Here is a 16,881-nt window from a genome sequence, read left to right as displayed (position 1 = left end):
AGGAACTGCTCCACCCACCGGCAGCTTGGTTTCCCCTCCCTGCCACATCTGCCATCCTTCCTCTTCCTCTTTTCTGCTCCCTTACAGCCTTTGTCACATGCCTCTCCTCTTCCTCCCCCAACCTTACCTTTGTTGTGGCACCAGCAGGCTCTCTGTTCACTCCAGCCTGGAACAGTACAGACATAGCTTGGCCCCATAGCAGTGGTGTTGGACCCATGCTCTATGCCCCAGGCTGATGGAGAAGCAGAGCCTGCCTGTGCCAGAAACAGCAGGGGCAGAGGCTGTAGGGGGAGGGGGAAAGGCAAGCTGGGGCCTATGGCTTGTGTTGGGCATGCATAAGGAGAGGTAGGTAAAGTAAGGTAAGGAAAGAAGGCAGCAGGGGGTAAGCTGCCTTCCCCCTACTTCCCCACTGGCAGTTTTTACACTGCCTGCCCCCTAACACTTGCCTTCATACTGCCGGTCTCTTACTCCCTACTCCCTTACTACCCCTTACCACTTGCCTCTCTACCACTGCTTTCCCTGCTGCAGTGATGGTGGGGATGAATTTAAGGCAATCTTCCAATAATGAGATTCTGTACGTGGAAAAATATAATAAATGTATACATTTTCCATATATAGAATCTAATTACTGGGGGATTGTCTTGGATTCAGGTAAATACAGCTACTGCTTCTCATCTGTCCACAAAGATTGGCTCCAGTTTTTATTAATATAAATGGAAATAGATAATATAGTGGGTGGTTTGTGTTTTAGGAGTTTCACCTTGGAGTACACTGTGACAAGGTGGGGCATTTTTACACATGCTCCCAGATGTGGTGCAGGGCACTATTATTAGCAAGCCATAGTAATTAAAAGCGCCCACACATTATGTGCATTGGCATCACTGTGCATCCCTGAGCTGAAAAAATAGTGGTGGTGCACTTTGAACTAAAGCTCATCAGACTTGTTTTATTTCAAAGTGCATCGCTGCCATTTTTTTGTCAGCACAGAAATGTGCGACAGTGCTGATATGTGTGACACACAAGGCTGCTGGAGCACATCAGTTTCTGTGCTCCAACAGCTTGCGAATTTGCTCTGACCTGCTAGATTTCCAGTGTGTCACAGCAGGCTCCTCACATGTGTAGAGGCCCATGATGTTTAAACCATAGCAAGACCACACCTATTGGTAGTAATGAGGGAGCTAGAGCTATGTCATAGAGAAGAGTAGGGTTGAGGGAGTTCCATCCAAACAGCAGTCTGAGCTAGAATGGCAACGTCTGCTTTATTCTGTGTATAGACCAAACTTCACATGCGTCTATATAGAGGCACTTTTTTATGACCAGAATGGGAGGAGCATGGCAAGTAGGGGTGTGCAAAGCTTTGGTCCCTGATTCAATTCAGCCTGATTCAGTGGCCAAATCTCCGAATCCAAATTGAATCAGAGAACCCTTTAATCTATCCGATTCAGACATAGAGACCACTGTAAATGTTTTTTTTTACATACCTCTAGGTAGCAGGGGCTCATGAATGGTGTGATGTTGGGGTGCATCCCACAGAAGCACGGGGGCGTCCCCAGTGTATTCCCCAGCGAACCTGGAAGTGGACTGGAAGTACTTCTGGTCCACTTCTGGGTTTACCACAGAGCACGCGGGGGTATTCCTGTAGTACGCTCCATCCACCCCATCATCACAGCGATCATGAACCATGCCTGCTACCTCAAGATGTGTTAAAAAAACTTCTAAAGCTGTGTCTATATGGCCAAATTGCTGATTCTCTGATTCAGTATTGAATCTTCAGATTTGGATTCAGCCGTATCAAATCGGGGACAGTGATCTGAATCAACTAATCAAATCCCTGTCCCCACTTTGGGCTGAATCTGAATCGAATAGGGCCCGTTTCTCACATCCCTAATGGCAAGCTAATCTTGTCGTCTTTCCCCTTCAGATGAATTCTCATTTAAAAGCATACATGGATGAATACATATATGTATGTGTGTGTTCATGTGCAAGCCCAACTCTGATGCTAATTGATTTAATGCTGTGCTCTTGCTCTTTGATTTGTGCCAGTCTCCAGGGACGCTGCCTGCTATTAGGGAAGATGCTTACTCAGCGTTTGCTATGTTCCTTTGTACTTACCACCACCTTTGACTTTTGTTGCTATTAGAAAGTCTTCCAGGAAATGTGTTAAAGTCTTATTCTGCTTTCATGAAGAATATGATCTTCTTTAAATCCTGTATTTTTGTGACTTAAAACTGCAATTTCATTGGCTAGAAGAGGTACTTCAGCTAATTAGCCCACAGCCTGAATTTGGAAAGGACAAATATTTTATTATTTCCTTTGTCTCCCAACTATTCCCAGCCTTGATTTTACAGGTGCAGTATTGTTTGGTCTTTCAGAGCAGATAGCTAAAATATGTGTTTTTTCCCAAGGCGTTCATGAGAACACAGGAAGAGTTGAGTGTAATGTTTGAAGGGAGGATTTGTCATTGGACGAATATTGTTCTTCGTGCCTAGATCTTCAGAGAGGTACATGCGTGTGTTATAATTGGAAATCAGGGGTCCTGGTTTCCAAAGCAGAGCCATATGGAAACCCATTGCATTTTAAAGTGTTCAATACCATGTTGTAGGATTTAAAAGACAGTTCAAAATTGCAAAAAAAATCCTCACTAGTTTTCTTTAAAACCTCTCAGTATACTGCCCAATGACTGGCTGAAAAATTGCTCAGTAAGTCTCTACTATACTTTGCAGCCTGTCAGTTGGTATTGTGGGCCCCCCATTCTGCCATTCTATTCCTAGAAATTCACAATGGGGCCCTACTTCTTGGATTTTCCATTCAGACAGTGTGAATCCAAAGGTACGCACTTTCTCTTTTAATGATTCAAAGGCCTTGGTCACAGCCTCTTTGTCTTGACTGCTCACCATGACGTTGTCTATATACTGTCACACGCTTTCATCGGGGTACTTTTCTTGGACCTCATGAACTATTGTAGCTAAAACCCCATGAGCCAGAGTGGGGCTGTGTATCCACCCCTGGGGCAACACGGTGTAGGTATACTGCTGCCTTATCCATGTGAAAGCAAATACTGGCCAGTGACTCTCATGGACGGGAATAGCAAAAAACATGTCCTTGATATCAACAGATCCCATCCACGCAGGCCCGTTAAGGCTGGATGCTTTCTGTTCAGGCTGGTAGTGACGGGACAGCAGCCGTCAAGGGGTCAGTATTAGTATTCAAAGCTCAAAAGTCAATAGTCAGTTGCCACCCTCCATTTGGCTTGCACACTGGCCACGCTGGATTGTTATACAGAGAGTGGGTTTGGATAATAGTCCCATCTTCTAACTGCTGGCTTATAATACACTGGATAGGTTGGATGGCCTCGGTGGGAGTTCGATACTGGGGTCTGTGTACTCCTTTCATGGGAGGCAGGGTTAGTGGGATCATGCTACATTGAGTTACAGCTGTTATAGCTGTTTCTTCTGATTCTTGGTGAGACACTGCACACCCAAACTGCCAGTTCTCTTGCTCAAGGGCAAACCTCTGTCCTCTTAGTAAATTAAGTCCCAGTAAGCTTGGTCCCCCTTTAAGTATTACTGCTGCCGCCGTCACCTTAGAGCCATTCGGTAACACAAAGTTTACTTGAAGCAGATGTCCTGGTTGTCTGGTGCCTCCAACTCCAATTACTTGATAAGGGGTTCCTTTCTCCCCTTTCTAATCTGCGGAATCTAAAATGCAAATCTGGGCACCCGTGTCTAATAACATATCAACTGACTTTTCACTTTTACCTAACTGAATCTGTACAGGTATCTGAATTAAGGGGCCAATATTAACTTTAGATCCCAGTCCCCGGCCCGCTGTTGCCCCCATTGTGGCCCCTTTTGTTGGAGTTTGGGCCGACTGGGCTCCCTACGCCACGTGATCAGAGGGGGTAAAGGCTGGTGGCCCCACATGTGCCTGGGAAAATGTTGACAGTTCTGCCCTCAGAGCAGAGAATCCCTCCAGTGACCCTGCTGGTAGTGCAGGCGGCTCCACTTTTGGGCTTCCTTTTTCACTGCAGTATTTAGCCCACAGCCCTCGCAAAACATTGGTGGGCAATCCATCAATTTACACCTCATTGAAACTGGCAGCTAACAAGTCTTTCCACATTTTTGCTCACAGTCTTGGGCCAGCCTTCCCCAGCTTTTTCCAACAATTCGGAGGGGTCAGGGGGGTTGTCTTTTGCTGAGGCCACCACCATGGCCTTGGCAGTTTTCGTCGGCCTAGTCAGCCCTGGCTTTTGCAAAATGGGTAAAAGCTGCACTAATCACCGGATCGCATCTCTTACTGGGTGATTTACCACCTCTGGCTCCAAGGCCAACAGGGCTGAGGTGCACACTGTTGGTGCTTGTCGATAAAACGTCCTCCACACCGGTGCTGTCACGACTTCTGCATCTGGCATGCAAGTCCAAACTGCTGCATGAATGATTTCAGTTAGTGCTAACTGATGCAAGCAGCGGACATCCTCCTTTAAATTGGCCCACGCCTGAGGGACAGGCTTAAACTTTTCTTCCATATTACCATAACTGGCTGCAGTTGCTTGAAGCGCAGCAGAAAACAAAGTAACATTTTCATTACCTCCTGCAAACCAATTTAACTGGAGCTCAGGGCACAGAACAATTTGTGCAGCTTTGGCTCTACTCACTGAAATTGCGGATGCCCCTTCACTATACATTTGAACTAGCCAGTCTATCACTGACCCTTCCGGCTTGGACTTGTGCTGTTCCTGCATATCTTGAATTTCCACACAGGTAAAGAAACGTAGCTCTGTTCGGGGATTCCCTCCTTGTGGCCCTACCACAGGGAAGACCTGGCTAGGTTCCTCCCTCTGGGCAGGGACACACAGGGAGTGGTTCAGCACCAGGCTCTTCATCAATCTCCTCTCCATCAGTCTCCTCCCCTTGATCTTCCCAGAGCTCAGCTTCCAATTTCTCCCATACAGACACTGTTGTACCTTGTGAAAGGATGGCTCCACAGCCTGTGCTAACTGCGCCCTCTTCTGGAGGGAAGCAGCCACACCCAATCATAATTTTTCCTTCTCTCCATTCTAATGTTTCCAAGCGGCTCTGAGCAGCTTGCGCCGCCTTGCACACCACGCTATTGGATCTCTCACGTCTTCTAACTCCTTACTTAGCCGGGTGACCTTTTCCCGGAGCTGGGCATTCTCTTCGGCCCATAACCTCAGGCATGTGGCCGGCAGCCGTGACAGGCACCCCTTCTTGGGCTTACCCCGGGCAGCAGTAGCAAATCTAGCCCAGTGATCGGGCACAGCTCCCAGGTCACTCCAGTCAGGTCTCAACCTATCTTTATCCCACCCAGGATTCTCTATCCCTGTCACTTCCGTAAGCAAAGCCACCAATGGACTCCATTCCGACCTTTCTTTCTGGACCAGAGTCTCTCAGTCCTGTTCATGATGCCAGTTTATGTTCCAGCTGCCAGCGGAGGGTTCGGCATTGATTGAGAGTGTGGTCGGGGGGTAGAAAGGTAAGAAAGGTTTATTGACTTAACAAAAACACAACTACGCACAGATAACAAAACAACAGGCAGACAATAATAATTTGGGTCGGCAACTTATCAGCAGTACCCTCTGATGCCTGATGCACAAGTTTCTCTTTCCACAAAGCTCAGTGAAGTCAGGCATTTCTGATCAGCAGTGTCCGAGGGGTACCGGGAAGGACCCTGGTATTCAGTTCTTGGGCTCCTCGAGGTCCACAGGCCCACTGATCCAGGCCAGCAGCTAATCTTAAATCAGTACTTATTTCACAGAGCTACATCTTCCTTCTGAATGATTTTTGTATGTGCCATCCAATTGATAACTTCTGAGCTGTGCTGATAACTTACAGCCATTCAGATTCTTTTTACTTCAACTGTCCTTAGACTGACCAATAGCAGCACAAGCCTTGCATTCTTTTAATAAGTTTAATTTTAACTACGTCACAGGGCCTTACTACTTCAAGACTTTGCTAAATTTACTAGGCCTTACTTTATGCAAGGCCTTACTACATCTTAAACTTTAATTAGGCTCTCAGCAACAGCCTATAGTTTAATATCTAAACAAATTACAAAAAAACACTTGGTCTAATCTTCATAGAACCTTCAGCAAGCACCTTTATCACACAGACTCAATTTTCAGCTGTCACAATAAATTTCCCTCTGTATAACAAGCTTTTTCTCATTGCTTGTTGTGTGGGTCTTATACAATATTAGGACACGAGCATTAAAAATGTAATTCTAAAACCACCAAATTTGGCAAAGGGATTCAGACAAGTGTATAATACAATAAACGGCGTGCAACTCTCTCTTCTTCCTCCTCCCTCTCCTTCTCTACTCTGCCAACCACTTCTTTTTTGTGTGGAAACCAGTAGTACTGTTTCCTTAATATTACTGTTTTATATTGCCAACAAAAATCCAAAAATGATGCCATTAGCATGATCAAAACATCAGTCCTGGATTTTAAGTCCTTATCTTTTAGTCATTTCAAATCCAGTAGGTGTACAGCAATATCAAATTGCACTTGAGGTGAAGGATCTAATAAATAGAAATCACGTAGCATCCATGGGTAGCTCTACTTGCACAGCTTCAAACTTCTCAAAGCAAAGATCTTAGACATGCTACATTCAGTGAAGACATGCTTTAATGAAGTGTATAAAAGAATTTTGGAAGTAATGGGTATTTAAAATAATAACATCAAAGGGGAATTGATGGTAATCTGTGCGTTCTAATTGAAATAGTCTGATGCTCAGGTGCATGTCCTGGGGTACACTGTTCTGTCCTCTCATGGTGCTTTTTAGGAGAGGTATTCTAATAAGAGCCTGGCTTAGAGCAGAGAATGAGGGTAGGAAAAAACTGAACTTCTGCTGTCATGAAATACTGTGGTAGGATAGATGGCTGAATCTATTTTAGTTTTCAACAAATACATTTTGCTTGTTAAGAACATGGGAACAAATGTTAATTTGTCAAACAGTTGACAATTTCCATTAAAAATATGTTTTTAATTGGGGGAGTGAGGAATTTAGAACACAATTGTTCATCTAAGATTTGTTTTGACACAAATTTTCAACCAGTGCTGTAAGTAACATCTTTGCTATTTATCTTTAAAGTATCTTTCAATATTTCATTTTTCTTTTCAGAATCTCATGTCAGTAGCTGAATTTCTGTTCTGGTTCACAGTGTTTTGACCTCCGGAAATTTCTTGTGCAGTAGAAATTCTGAAAAATTGTGTTTCCAAAACACTTGATGCATGGTGTTTACAAAATGAACTCCCTAAGGACCATGGCAGCTGTTACGGAAAATTGACTTGTTTCTTCTCAGTTTCATTTGCTGCCTACCTCTGAATAGCAGAAGGGAGTAGTGAAGTTGACAAAAGCTGACAGTTTTATTCAGCAGCTTCCATGCAGACTGCCCTTGAGTTGTCCAGCTCTCTCAGCATCTGACTCCTCAAGCTGTAGGAGTTGAGCTGACTTAGACTGGAAGCTCTGAGGAATCCCACAGATAGGCCTGTCCGGAAATAACAAACCTTCAATCCCAGAAAATTCCTAGAGGTTTGTAGCAGGGACCTTGGAAACCCTGCAAAGCCTGGCTTATGAAGCAGTTTTGAGGGCTTTGAGTCCATTCTGCAGATCCAGGCCACAGCTGTTGAGCCCTTGCCAGAGCTGAAGCTTCCAGCCTTGCAACCCTGTCTTTGAGTCAGTCCAGATGGTAGGGCTGTCCTTCAACTTACAGACCTTCTGTAAGCCACACGCCAGTTTGCCAGGTAAGGTGTCAGGAAATCAGCGTGGTTTCTACAGCCTGTGACTCGGAAGAAGTTCAGTGAAATTAAAATTAAATAGTTTTGGTTCTGAGAAATTGGTGTTTTCCAATGACATTATTTCAGGAAAAACCTGAACAGCACTGGTTCCAACATCAGGCCACAGCATCACTTTTTTTGGAGGTCAGCTCTGTGGAATCAATAATGGGTGCTTGTATCATTGACCTGATTCTGCAAACAGATCCTGGCAACTGGGCCACTGGCCAGCCAGAGCAGCCACTGGGGTCCTGGATGAGCACAGAGATCTGCCATTGCTGCATTGCTGGATCAGGGCTATCACAAGCACAGCAATACTAAAAAAAAAAAATAAAATAAAATAAAAAAATCCAGTGCAACTTCCAGTAATACAGACTTAATGTCTTAAATAACTAAAAGTATACTGTAACTAACTTCGTCTTCATATACTCAGCCTTTCCAGAATAGACTTTGACATTTTGTCAAAAGCATCTTGCAAAACAAAGGCATTAATAACTGTAAGAAATATTATGTCTTAGCATAGGAAATTGAAATTCCCAGATACTGCTGTAATGCCAGAAGTCTGGATTGGCAGTCAAAACTGAGGAAATCCCCACTATTTTGGCTCCATAGGGAGTGCAGTGCTACAGCATACGGCATCTTACAACTGACAGCACCGTAGTTAAAGATGAGTAATCCTTGTGGTCTGAGCAACTGTATGTTCAGCCAAACTGAGTGGAAAATACTGTGTATTCAGCTCAGTGTGCTACTTTGACCTCTCTCAACCATGGACCAACATAGGAGCTTTAAACCTCGGTTCTTTACAAAATGAAAAATGTTTTTCCTTAAGTGTCCCTGCACAACTTGCTGAGAGTTGCAATATCCACTGTTTCTGCTATACCAGCTTTGTGGACTTGTTGGAACAAGCTTCATTAGAAGTACATGCACAGTAAGAAAAACTGAATGGATATAAGCTATTCAGAGAAGCAGTATCATTGGCCACATTAGAAAAAAACGCAAAACAAAACAAGAAAACCTCATAATTTAAAAGTGGAATATTTGGAGCTCATCAAATTCTAGGATCACATGTATCGGTGGAAGCTCGGGTCAGATAAATTACCGGATTCAAAATGGACAAACACTTGGCTGCTTCAACCCAGCTATCCTAATATAAAGATGTGATGGCTTGTTGGGTTAATTGCTGCTCTACCCCAGTTTATTTTGGTGGCTAGGCACCTTGGTACTTGTGACTTAAACAAGGACCTATCAGTTCTCTACAGCTAACATACCTTGAGCTCCAGGTTCAGAGTTCATGTGCTTCTGTAACTTTGAACTCTTCTTTCCTGAGTTTACCAGCAGACAGCTGCACCAGAGCAGATATGTTTACATCTGGGGAGTAAATGGCAGCTAGCAATTCATAGTTTCCATTTCCTTTTGCATTGTTCAGGCATTCAGGCTCACCATTCTGTGCCCTGAAACTTAGCCTCATGTGTACATTCCCAACTTGGTTCTTCCAATACAAATGTTTTGTTTTGATTTTGATTTGCTGATAGAAAGTGCTGACTGGAGGGAAATTAGTTTCATCTAAAATCTGCCTCTGTTTACAGCAAATTCTATTGTGGATTAGATGTGCTTTCTTATCACAACTCTCCTTGTAGTCTTGCCTCTGTTGCCAGGCTTTCCAACAATCCATAAGGATAAACTGGAATTCAAGACAAATGTGGGACTGTTTTACACATTTAGTTATAGCATGATAGATGTACTGTTCAGCAGAGAAAAATTACCGCTTTACTAAAGAGACCATGACTATGAAATCTGATCAACTTTTTGAACCACAACACTTTGTTCTGACTTCTCTGACATCCTTTATATGCTATAAGAAATAAAATACCCCCAGCCATGCATAGCAAGTCAGTGTCCCATCAAGGGCTTCTGGTGATGATATAAGCCATGAGGGGGAACCGTTAGACTGACGTGATCATATCATCAGAACCTCAAAATGGAATTATAGTGTTCACTGCAATGTCTTGGCTGTATATAAGAGAAAATAATTTCCGTAGGTTTGTCTCTCGTACGGCAATATTTTTTCTTGTTGTCATCCTTTCTCCTGTCTCCACATGTTTCTATGATTTTTATTCTTCCTTTCCCTCTTCCTACCCTGCACCTCATCCTGAGGAATGTTCATCTTATCAAACCATCTCTTTGCTTAAGCAAAGTTACGTTTTTTCCATTTTGCTTTGGTAACTTAATTGACCAAAATATAAACAAGGTAAGCAACTTGTCTAAGGTTGCCTTTGGACCAATTTAGAGTATGGAATCGTGTCCTAAACCAGCCCGTGGCCCATTTGATCGGCCCACAGTTGTGGGGCTTCAGTGTCATTCAGCAGGAGGGGGTTTCAGCAGTCACCTTGCCATGCTGCTGTAAGGAAAAGCTCAGGCTGTGAGCTGTATTTGAGCCTCCATCTCCCATAAATCAAATGAGTGCCCATTGAGCTCTAGGGTGTACAAGATCTTCATCACCAAAAGAATGGCACCTCAGTTCCCTTGTGAGTGAGGCTTGAAAAAATAAAGCTGTTTATGTTGGTATTCCTGAAATTAATAGTTTTGACATTTGTAGTTATTTAATTTTGGTTTTAGCCAAGCAAAATGTTTATTTTCAGTGAATCAGTAACTCACCAAAATATTTGCTGGGTTCTACTATGCTGCTTTTCACCCACTTGTAAAATAGATATAATATCTTAAGCTATTAATGTGTTTTGTGGAATGGATGGAAGCTGCTGTATAACTAAGAAATAGGTAAAAACCATGACTAACTGCACTAATTCAGGTAGAGAGGGAATAGGGGGAAAAAAGAGTACAGTCTGTCCAGTGAGTAAACAGGTTTGAAGAGGAACTCTCACCTTAGCAGCCAAAGAGGCTACGAAGGGATGGTTGGAGAGTTTACCTATGTCAAGAAAAGGAAAAAAGCTCCTATCTGCCTTCAGCAGAGAACAAGGAACCACTCCTGTTAACTTTGCCTCCTGTATTTCAGTCCCTGTACCTTTTAGATGTTCTGAACATGGCTTAGCAAGGGATTATACATTTGTTCCTGAATTCCATTGTCATTTCATCTGTAACAACTGACTGAACTATTGTTTTGTATTATAGACTAAATGGATTATAAATTGAGGACTCTGAAATAAAGCAATATATGAGTTTTTGCAGTTTAATAATTTTTCATTATAGCTCATTAAATGATTTGCTCAGTCATGCCATTACTGAACTAAGACCAGCTTGAAGCTGCCTAAGTCCCCAGGGCCTGTATTTGTTTGTATTTTCATTGGCACGCTGATTTGAGAGCAGGAAATAATATAAAAGTGATTGCACTGGATATTTAAGCACAAACAGTTTTCAAAGGACAACACTTTGGCATGTTACTTTATTCTTCATTCTGTTTCCTTTGCACTTGGTAGTCTTGGTCCAAGCAGCTTTTATACTGCATCCTGTTTCCTTCCTCACTCTGAAGTCAAGCTCTAACATCCCTGACTGTCTCTTTCCCCCTAGTTGGTCTCACTATGGTTGTACTGCTCACATCTGTGTTTTTTACTTGTTTATATATGGGTTTAGTTTATTAGTAAATGTTGAGTTCAGGCATGTCAGCATTTAAAGAGAGGGGGCGGGGAATTCACATATGAGCTGTAAGTGCTTAATTGAGATAAAGATGTCCCCTTCCTGTTCATCTGTACTTACTTCTAGGACTGGCCCTCCAGACCATAAAGCCATCTGAAATGCAGCTAAATCAGGTCCGTCTAACTGAAAGCCTGTGCGCCACATGCAACCTTGAGAGGCTTAAGTTGTAGCTCCCAGGCTTCTGCTTGGCCATTGCTCCCCCTATCACTCCAGCTAAAAGGGCAGTTGAGCATTAGGCTTCCCATTCCTCTTCTGGCTGCTGTTTCCTGTCCCTACCCCAGGGAGTGGAGAAGTGTGGCAGAGAGAGTGGAGGACAAGTCTGGGACTGTGCAGGGGATCCAGTGCAGGGGTTGAATGGGAGGAGTCCGTATGGGTGAGCAATGGGCAGTGTGGGGGGCAACATGCAGTGCAGTGGTGCATGTGTCCATGTGGCCCTGGGAGCTTGTGGATCATGCTGGTGTTGGCCCCCAGCTGCCTGAAAGTTGGACAGTCCTGGTCAAAATGAAAGGTGATGGAATGCTATACCCATTGCTCTGGTGCTGATGTGGGAGGCTGTAAGGATAACTGTGTCCTCATTAAAGATTATGAAGGCAATTGAATAGAAAACGAAAAAGGGAAATTCCTGATTATTGGAGGAATTTGTAGGGGCAACACTCTTATTCAAACTAATAAAGAGTCCAGAAAAGGGTAAACTAGAGTTAGAACAATTTTTCTTAATCTTGCCAAAATTAATTTACCTAACTTGAGACAGAAAGTAAATATTAACTTTATGTGAAGCTTGAAGTAATTGGTGTAAAACAAACACAACCCTAGGCTTTATAGGAAACTTCTTCCACTTGATAGGGAATCAATTTTTAAAAAATCAATTAAAGAGAATGAAGCATAATAGTAAAGGGAATGTAAAAAAGGAGACAGAGAAAAACCTTGAAAAAGTATAAAGAAAATGTTTACACATTTTAGTGTGTTTCAGCTATTGAGAAGACAATTGCAAGCATAAACAATCCAAACTGCTTTTCATTTAACGTGAAACTTTAAAGATTTAGAAAGAACTAAATGTTTTCTTATGAAAAGCTGTAGTCAGCCACACAATTGAACCTACAAGTTCATTTCTGTATTCTTCTGTATTCATTATGTTTAATTTACATAAGCACAAAATAGATCTACAGAAGGAACCAAAGTGTGTTTGTGGGCACTGAGAGAAACAAATGTGACTGGCAGTGTTGGTAAAGATGATCCTTGTGTGTGGGTAAGAAGGCTATGATTATTCCTGTACAGGTGGACAATTCACCAAAGTTGATATTCAAAACAGGTATATCAATATCTAGATTTCTTAGGCCTTTCCCTAGACTATAGTTACTCATCAAGGATTGGAAATAGAAAAGTTGTATTTATCTGTGTAGGGAAGGGGCGAGCCCTTTTGTTGTATTTGGGGAGTTGTTGTAAGTACTATTCAGATTGCTATACAAGATTTATAATCACTTAAGTCTGGGGAAAATATGCACTGGGTTAATAACAAAACCTATACTTTTATTAAGACTTGAAGACATAGTGGCAACAACCTCCTTAAAGAATCTAGAAAATGAGGAAAGCAAGGTCAAATGGAAAACAGTCTTTCTTGATTTACATCTAGCCTTCTCAACAAAGACAGTTTACAGTTTAAGAGACATGAGACTTCAATCAAGTTTTAAGTTAGTCTGCTCTGCTTGACTGAAACATCTTTTTCTTTAGAATTCAGTCTTTATTTTCTATTTAGTAGATTATGCTTTGCCATTCTTCTACTTAATTGTTAGTGTTCATATTGATTGATTGGTTAATTGGCTCTTGGAATGGCATGCCCTGGGAGGGAGATGCTCTCATTTTGGATACATGCTTCAGCAGTTTTGAAAGAATCCCAGTGTTAGGATGATTTGTTTTGTTTTGCATTAGAACAAGCAATTTAACTATTTAAGTACTTGTATTGTTGTTTGCCTCCATCTGACCAAATTCCAGTTCTGCTATTTACATTAAATACACATATTGGTGACAAGAAATAAAAATGTAACATTCAGGTCATCTTTTATGACTGTGTGAACATTAGTTACTCTAAATGACTTTTTAATTTTTGTATTGTGGTTTGCTTCTCGTAGCACTGGTCAGAGAAGATAATTTCCCCCTCACAAAAATATATGAATTTCAGGGGGGATGGGGACGGACACGACCTCATCATTTAATCTCATAGATAATATGTAAAATAAATGGGTTTTTGAAAATCCGTTTTGGGAGAACCGCATTTTTCTGGCTTGCTTCTTAGGTAGCCAGCTGCCCAGGAAATCAGCCGTCCACAAGAGCCATCTGCCTAGAATGCCAGTGAACTTCGGCTACTAGGAAATCTTGATTTTTGTAGCAGTCCATCGGGCAGGCTGTCAGAGGTGGATCCCTTGAAATGGTCAGCCCAATAGGCAGTTAACAGGGATTTGGGGATCCGGGTTTGGGAGTCCTGCAGGTGGGCTACCATAAAGAGGCTGGGATTCCATGGAATGGGCTGGCCTGCCTGGTTTCCATCAACAGTTTCAATGGAACTGAATCAAATCAAATCAGTATTTTCTGGCAGAAAATTGGTCCCCCGGCAAATTTTTTGACCAGCTTGAGTTTTAAGTTATTGCTTTGTTACTGGTCATGTGCTTGTGCAAAAAAGAAAGTTCGTAGCCCATTTTAATTGGAGAATGAGCTTCTTTTGAAGCAGCTATGTGATAAATTTTGAGCAAACTGGTACATGTGACTTTAGATGTGCTGCTCTTTGATATTCTAATTGCATAATATTATTATTATAGCTATTTAGTATTCTGTTTACTTAGATATTGTTAGAGACATACATTATAATTTTAAATACTTGTTATATTTTGAACTGGCAATTGCATCTCTATTTTGGAAAATCTATTGGTGACCCATGCATCTCTGATAAGTATCATAACTTTCCTAGACCTTGAAGGCTTTTGGTCTGATATTTGATACCATGCATGTCCAGGAAGATTATGAAAGAGTGAATAACACAAGGATTATTTATACATTTGGGGTTACTTAAAGCATTTTGGATGTACTTAAGTTCACTACAGTAGTTATAATGAAAAACCAGTTGCTAGTAAAAGATCTCAGTTATGAGAAATGGTTCTTTATATCTAGTCCTCTCTGGCATATTGGACATAATCTGGAAAAAAAAATATTTTACATAACTGGTTGTTGTGAACCAAGATCACTTGTGTAAATGGAACTCCTCTAACAAAATGTTTTTGAAAAACAAATGCTGAGGTATCTTTAAAAGTGGGCATTACACTAGAATAAAGCAGAAGCATCCCTTGCCTTCAGCTAATGATTTTTTTTTTTCTTTTAATGTTTAACAGTAACTGAAGCTGGTTTTGGTGCTGATATTGGGATGGAAAAATTCTTCAACATCAAATGCAGAGCCTCTGGCTTGATTCCCAATGTGGTTGTGCTTGTTGCTACCATAAGGGCTTTGAAGATGCATGGAGGTGGGCCCAGTGTAAGTTTCTGCACCTTTTTGTAACACAAAATAGCATTGGAGCTGCATATAAACATCTTTCTTTTTTAAATAGCTGATATTGCTTTTCATGCAAGCAGCAACTCAGAAATTCTCTTCCTTCACAGCTGTTCGTTCTAGCATTGTCCATGGAGGTTAAAGGGAGCAGCCAAAGGAGCAAGGATTATATAGCTATGAAGATGTCCTGAATTTTAGAAAAGAGAGTAAAGTTTGTTTACAGAAAAAAACAACTTAAAAAAATTATTTCCCATGTTTCTTAAAATAATGTTTTGTAAATCCTAGTATTATGAATTTGTAAGGAAACAAACTCTCCAGGTCTTGATATCTACTTAACTGCTGAGAAGGAAAGCAAAGTTCATATTTCATTGCATGTGTGGAAGGGACTTAAGGTCTCTTGGTAGGTGGAAGGCTTGTGACCTTTGCCACTGAAGTGGTGGAAACTCTCATTTTCCGTTTTTCCACCCACAGGAACACCTCTTTCTTCCCCCTTCTGCTACCTCTTAAAATAGTGAAAAAAAATTTCTCACTTCATTGCAATGAACAGCACCTGGCCTTTTGCTCTCTCAGTTCAGGTTCAGGGTCAGATCTTGGAGACTGCTAATCCTAGAAGCATTCCTCACTTATTTGGGCCAAAGCAGGAGCACTAGTGTATGTGAATGGCACTCTAACCAGGCAAAGATACTGAAAGGCTAAATGTATGCTTCTGCTGCTCCACCCCGGCAATTTTGAGAGGATCGGATGCTGCCAGGGAAACAAGATTTCTGTAGAGCCTCATAATGGGGAAAAATTCCAGAGCTGTTTCTGCAGCCGCAAAACTGTGGAATGCACAGAGCCTTCCTTATAACTAATCATCTCAGACCTAAAGCTGAGCTTTTCCTTTTGTTCAGACCTTTCAATGCCAAACACATTCAAAATATTGTCACTGCAATATTATCTTTCTTTTTCTTCTCACTCAACTTAGGCAGCTTTTATCTTCTGGCATGCTATTCTTCTGTATGTTCCAGGGTTGGTACAGAAAAATTATTATTCAGCCTAGTGACAAGAGTTTTTAAATCTGCCCTTTATACCTATGTGTTTGTTCTATATGTAAAGTGACCACATGTCCTAGCTTAGCCAGTCATAGGCCATCCCAGCCAGTTGGCTAAAATTTGGATGGCTGTTTTCCACAGATTGCCCCCAGGCTCAGTCCCTCCAGGTCTCCTACCCAGCTGCCTGGTCTACCCCTTCCCCCAGCCCTGCTCTGCTGCTCTCTGCCCATTCATGTGCCACCGAGATGCTAAGCACCTTGTGGTGAGTGCCCCACATTTTTCCCCAGAACCACAGGAGAGAGGCCACAGGTTACTGCAGTGCACACTGCTTTCTGGACACAGCCCAGTGGCCCTGGGGGCTTCACCAGGGCTCATCCCCTGCCCATCTTGATCCCTGCAGTGACAGCTTGCACAGTGCTTTGGGATCCCTGCCGCTCCTTGCAGTGTGCATGTGGCTGTGTATGGCTGTTGAGTGGGTGTGTATGGATGTTGGACCAATGGGTGTGCCACTCCTTCCCCCATCCTGGATTTCCTTCAAAGTAATATAGCAGCTTGAGGTCATTTTGCCTAGTCCTGTCGCCTATGGTAATGGAGAAAAGCCCTTCTTTATTCTCCCTCCAGTTGCCCCTCATTTGATGGCTGCTATGAAATCTCCCCTCAGTTTTTTCTGCAGGCTAAATAACCCTAGTTTTTTAGCCTTTCCTCATAAGCAGGGATCCTGGTTTTCTCTGATTAAAAATTGCAAATTCTCTAATTAAAAACCCCAAATCCATGATAAAAAATTAAAGGCCCCGCAGAGCCCCTCCACCCAGCACTGCTGGTGCCCCGCACTCCCCGCCACAGTCTCAACAGCCCTCCTGATGCCCCTCACAACAGCC

The 16,881-nt window shown here is 42.4% G+C and overlaps 1 protein-coding gene across 1 annotated transcript in view; it reads left to right on the top strand.

The window, feature by feature from the left end:
* The window catches only part of MTHFD1L (methylenetetrahydrofolate dehydrogenase (NADP+ dependent) 1-like), a 327,067-nt gene that overhangs the window by 154,619 nt on the left and 155,567 nt on the right, over positions 1–16,881 (top strand). The window contains exon 20 of the mRNA XM_019527514.1: positions 14,818–14,957. Coding sequence (XP_019383059.1) covers positions 14,818–14,957 — 140 coding nt within the window. The remainder of the gene's footprint in view (positions 1–14,817; positions 14,958–16,881) is intronic.

This window comes from Gavialis gangeticus, unplaced genomic scaffold (assembly GCF_001723915.1).
Source record: "Gavialis gangeticus isolate Ggan-Ray unplaced genomic scaffold, GavGan_comp1, whole genome shotgun sequence".
Taxonomy (NCBI): Eukaryota; Metazoa; Chordata; order Crocodylia; family Gavialidae; genus Gavialis; species Gavialis gangeticus.
The sequence above is the reverse complement of the archived record's forward strand: the minus strand, read 5'-3'. Positions and strand labels throughout refer to the sequence as shown.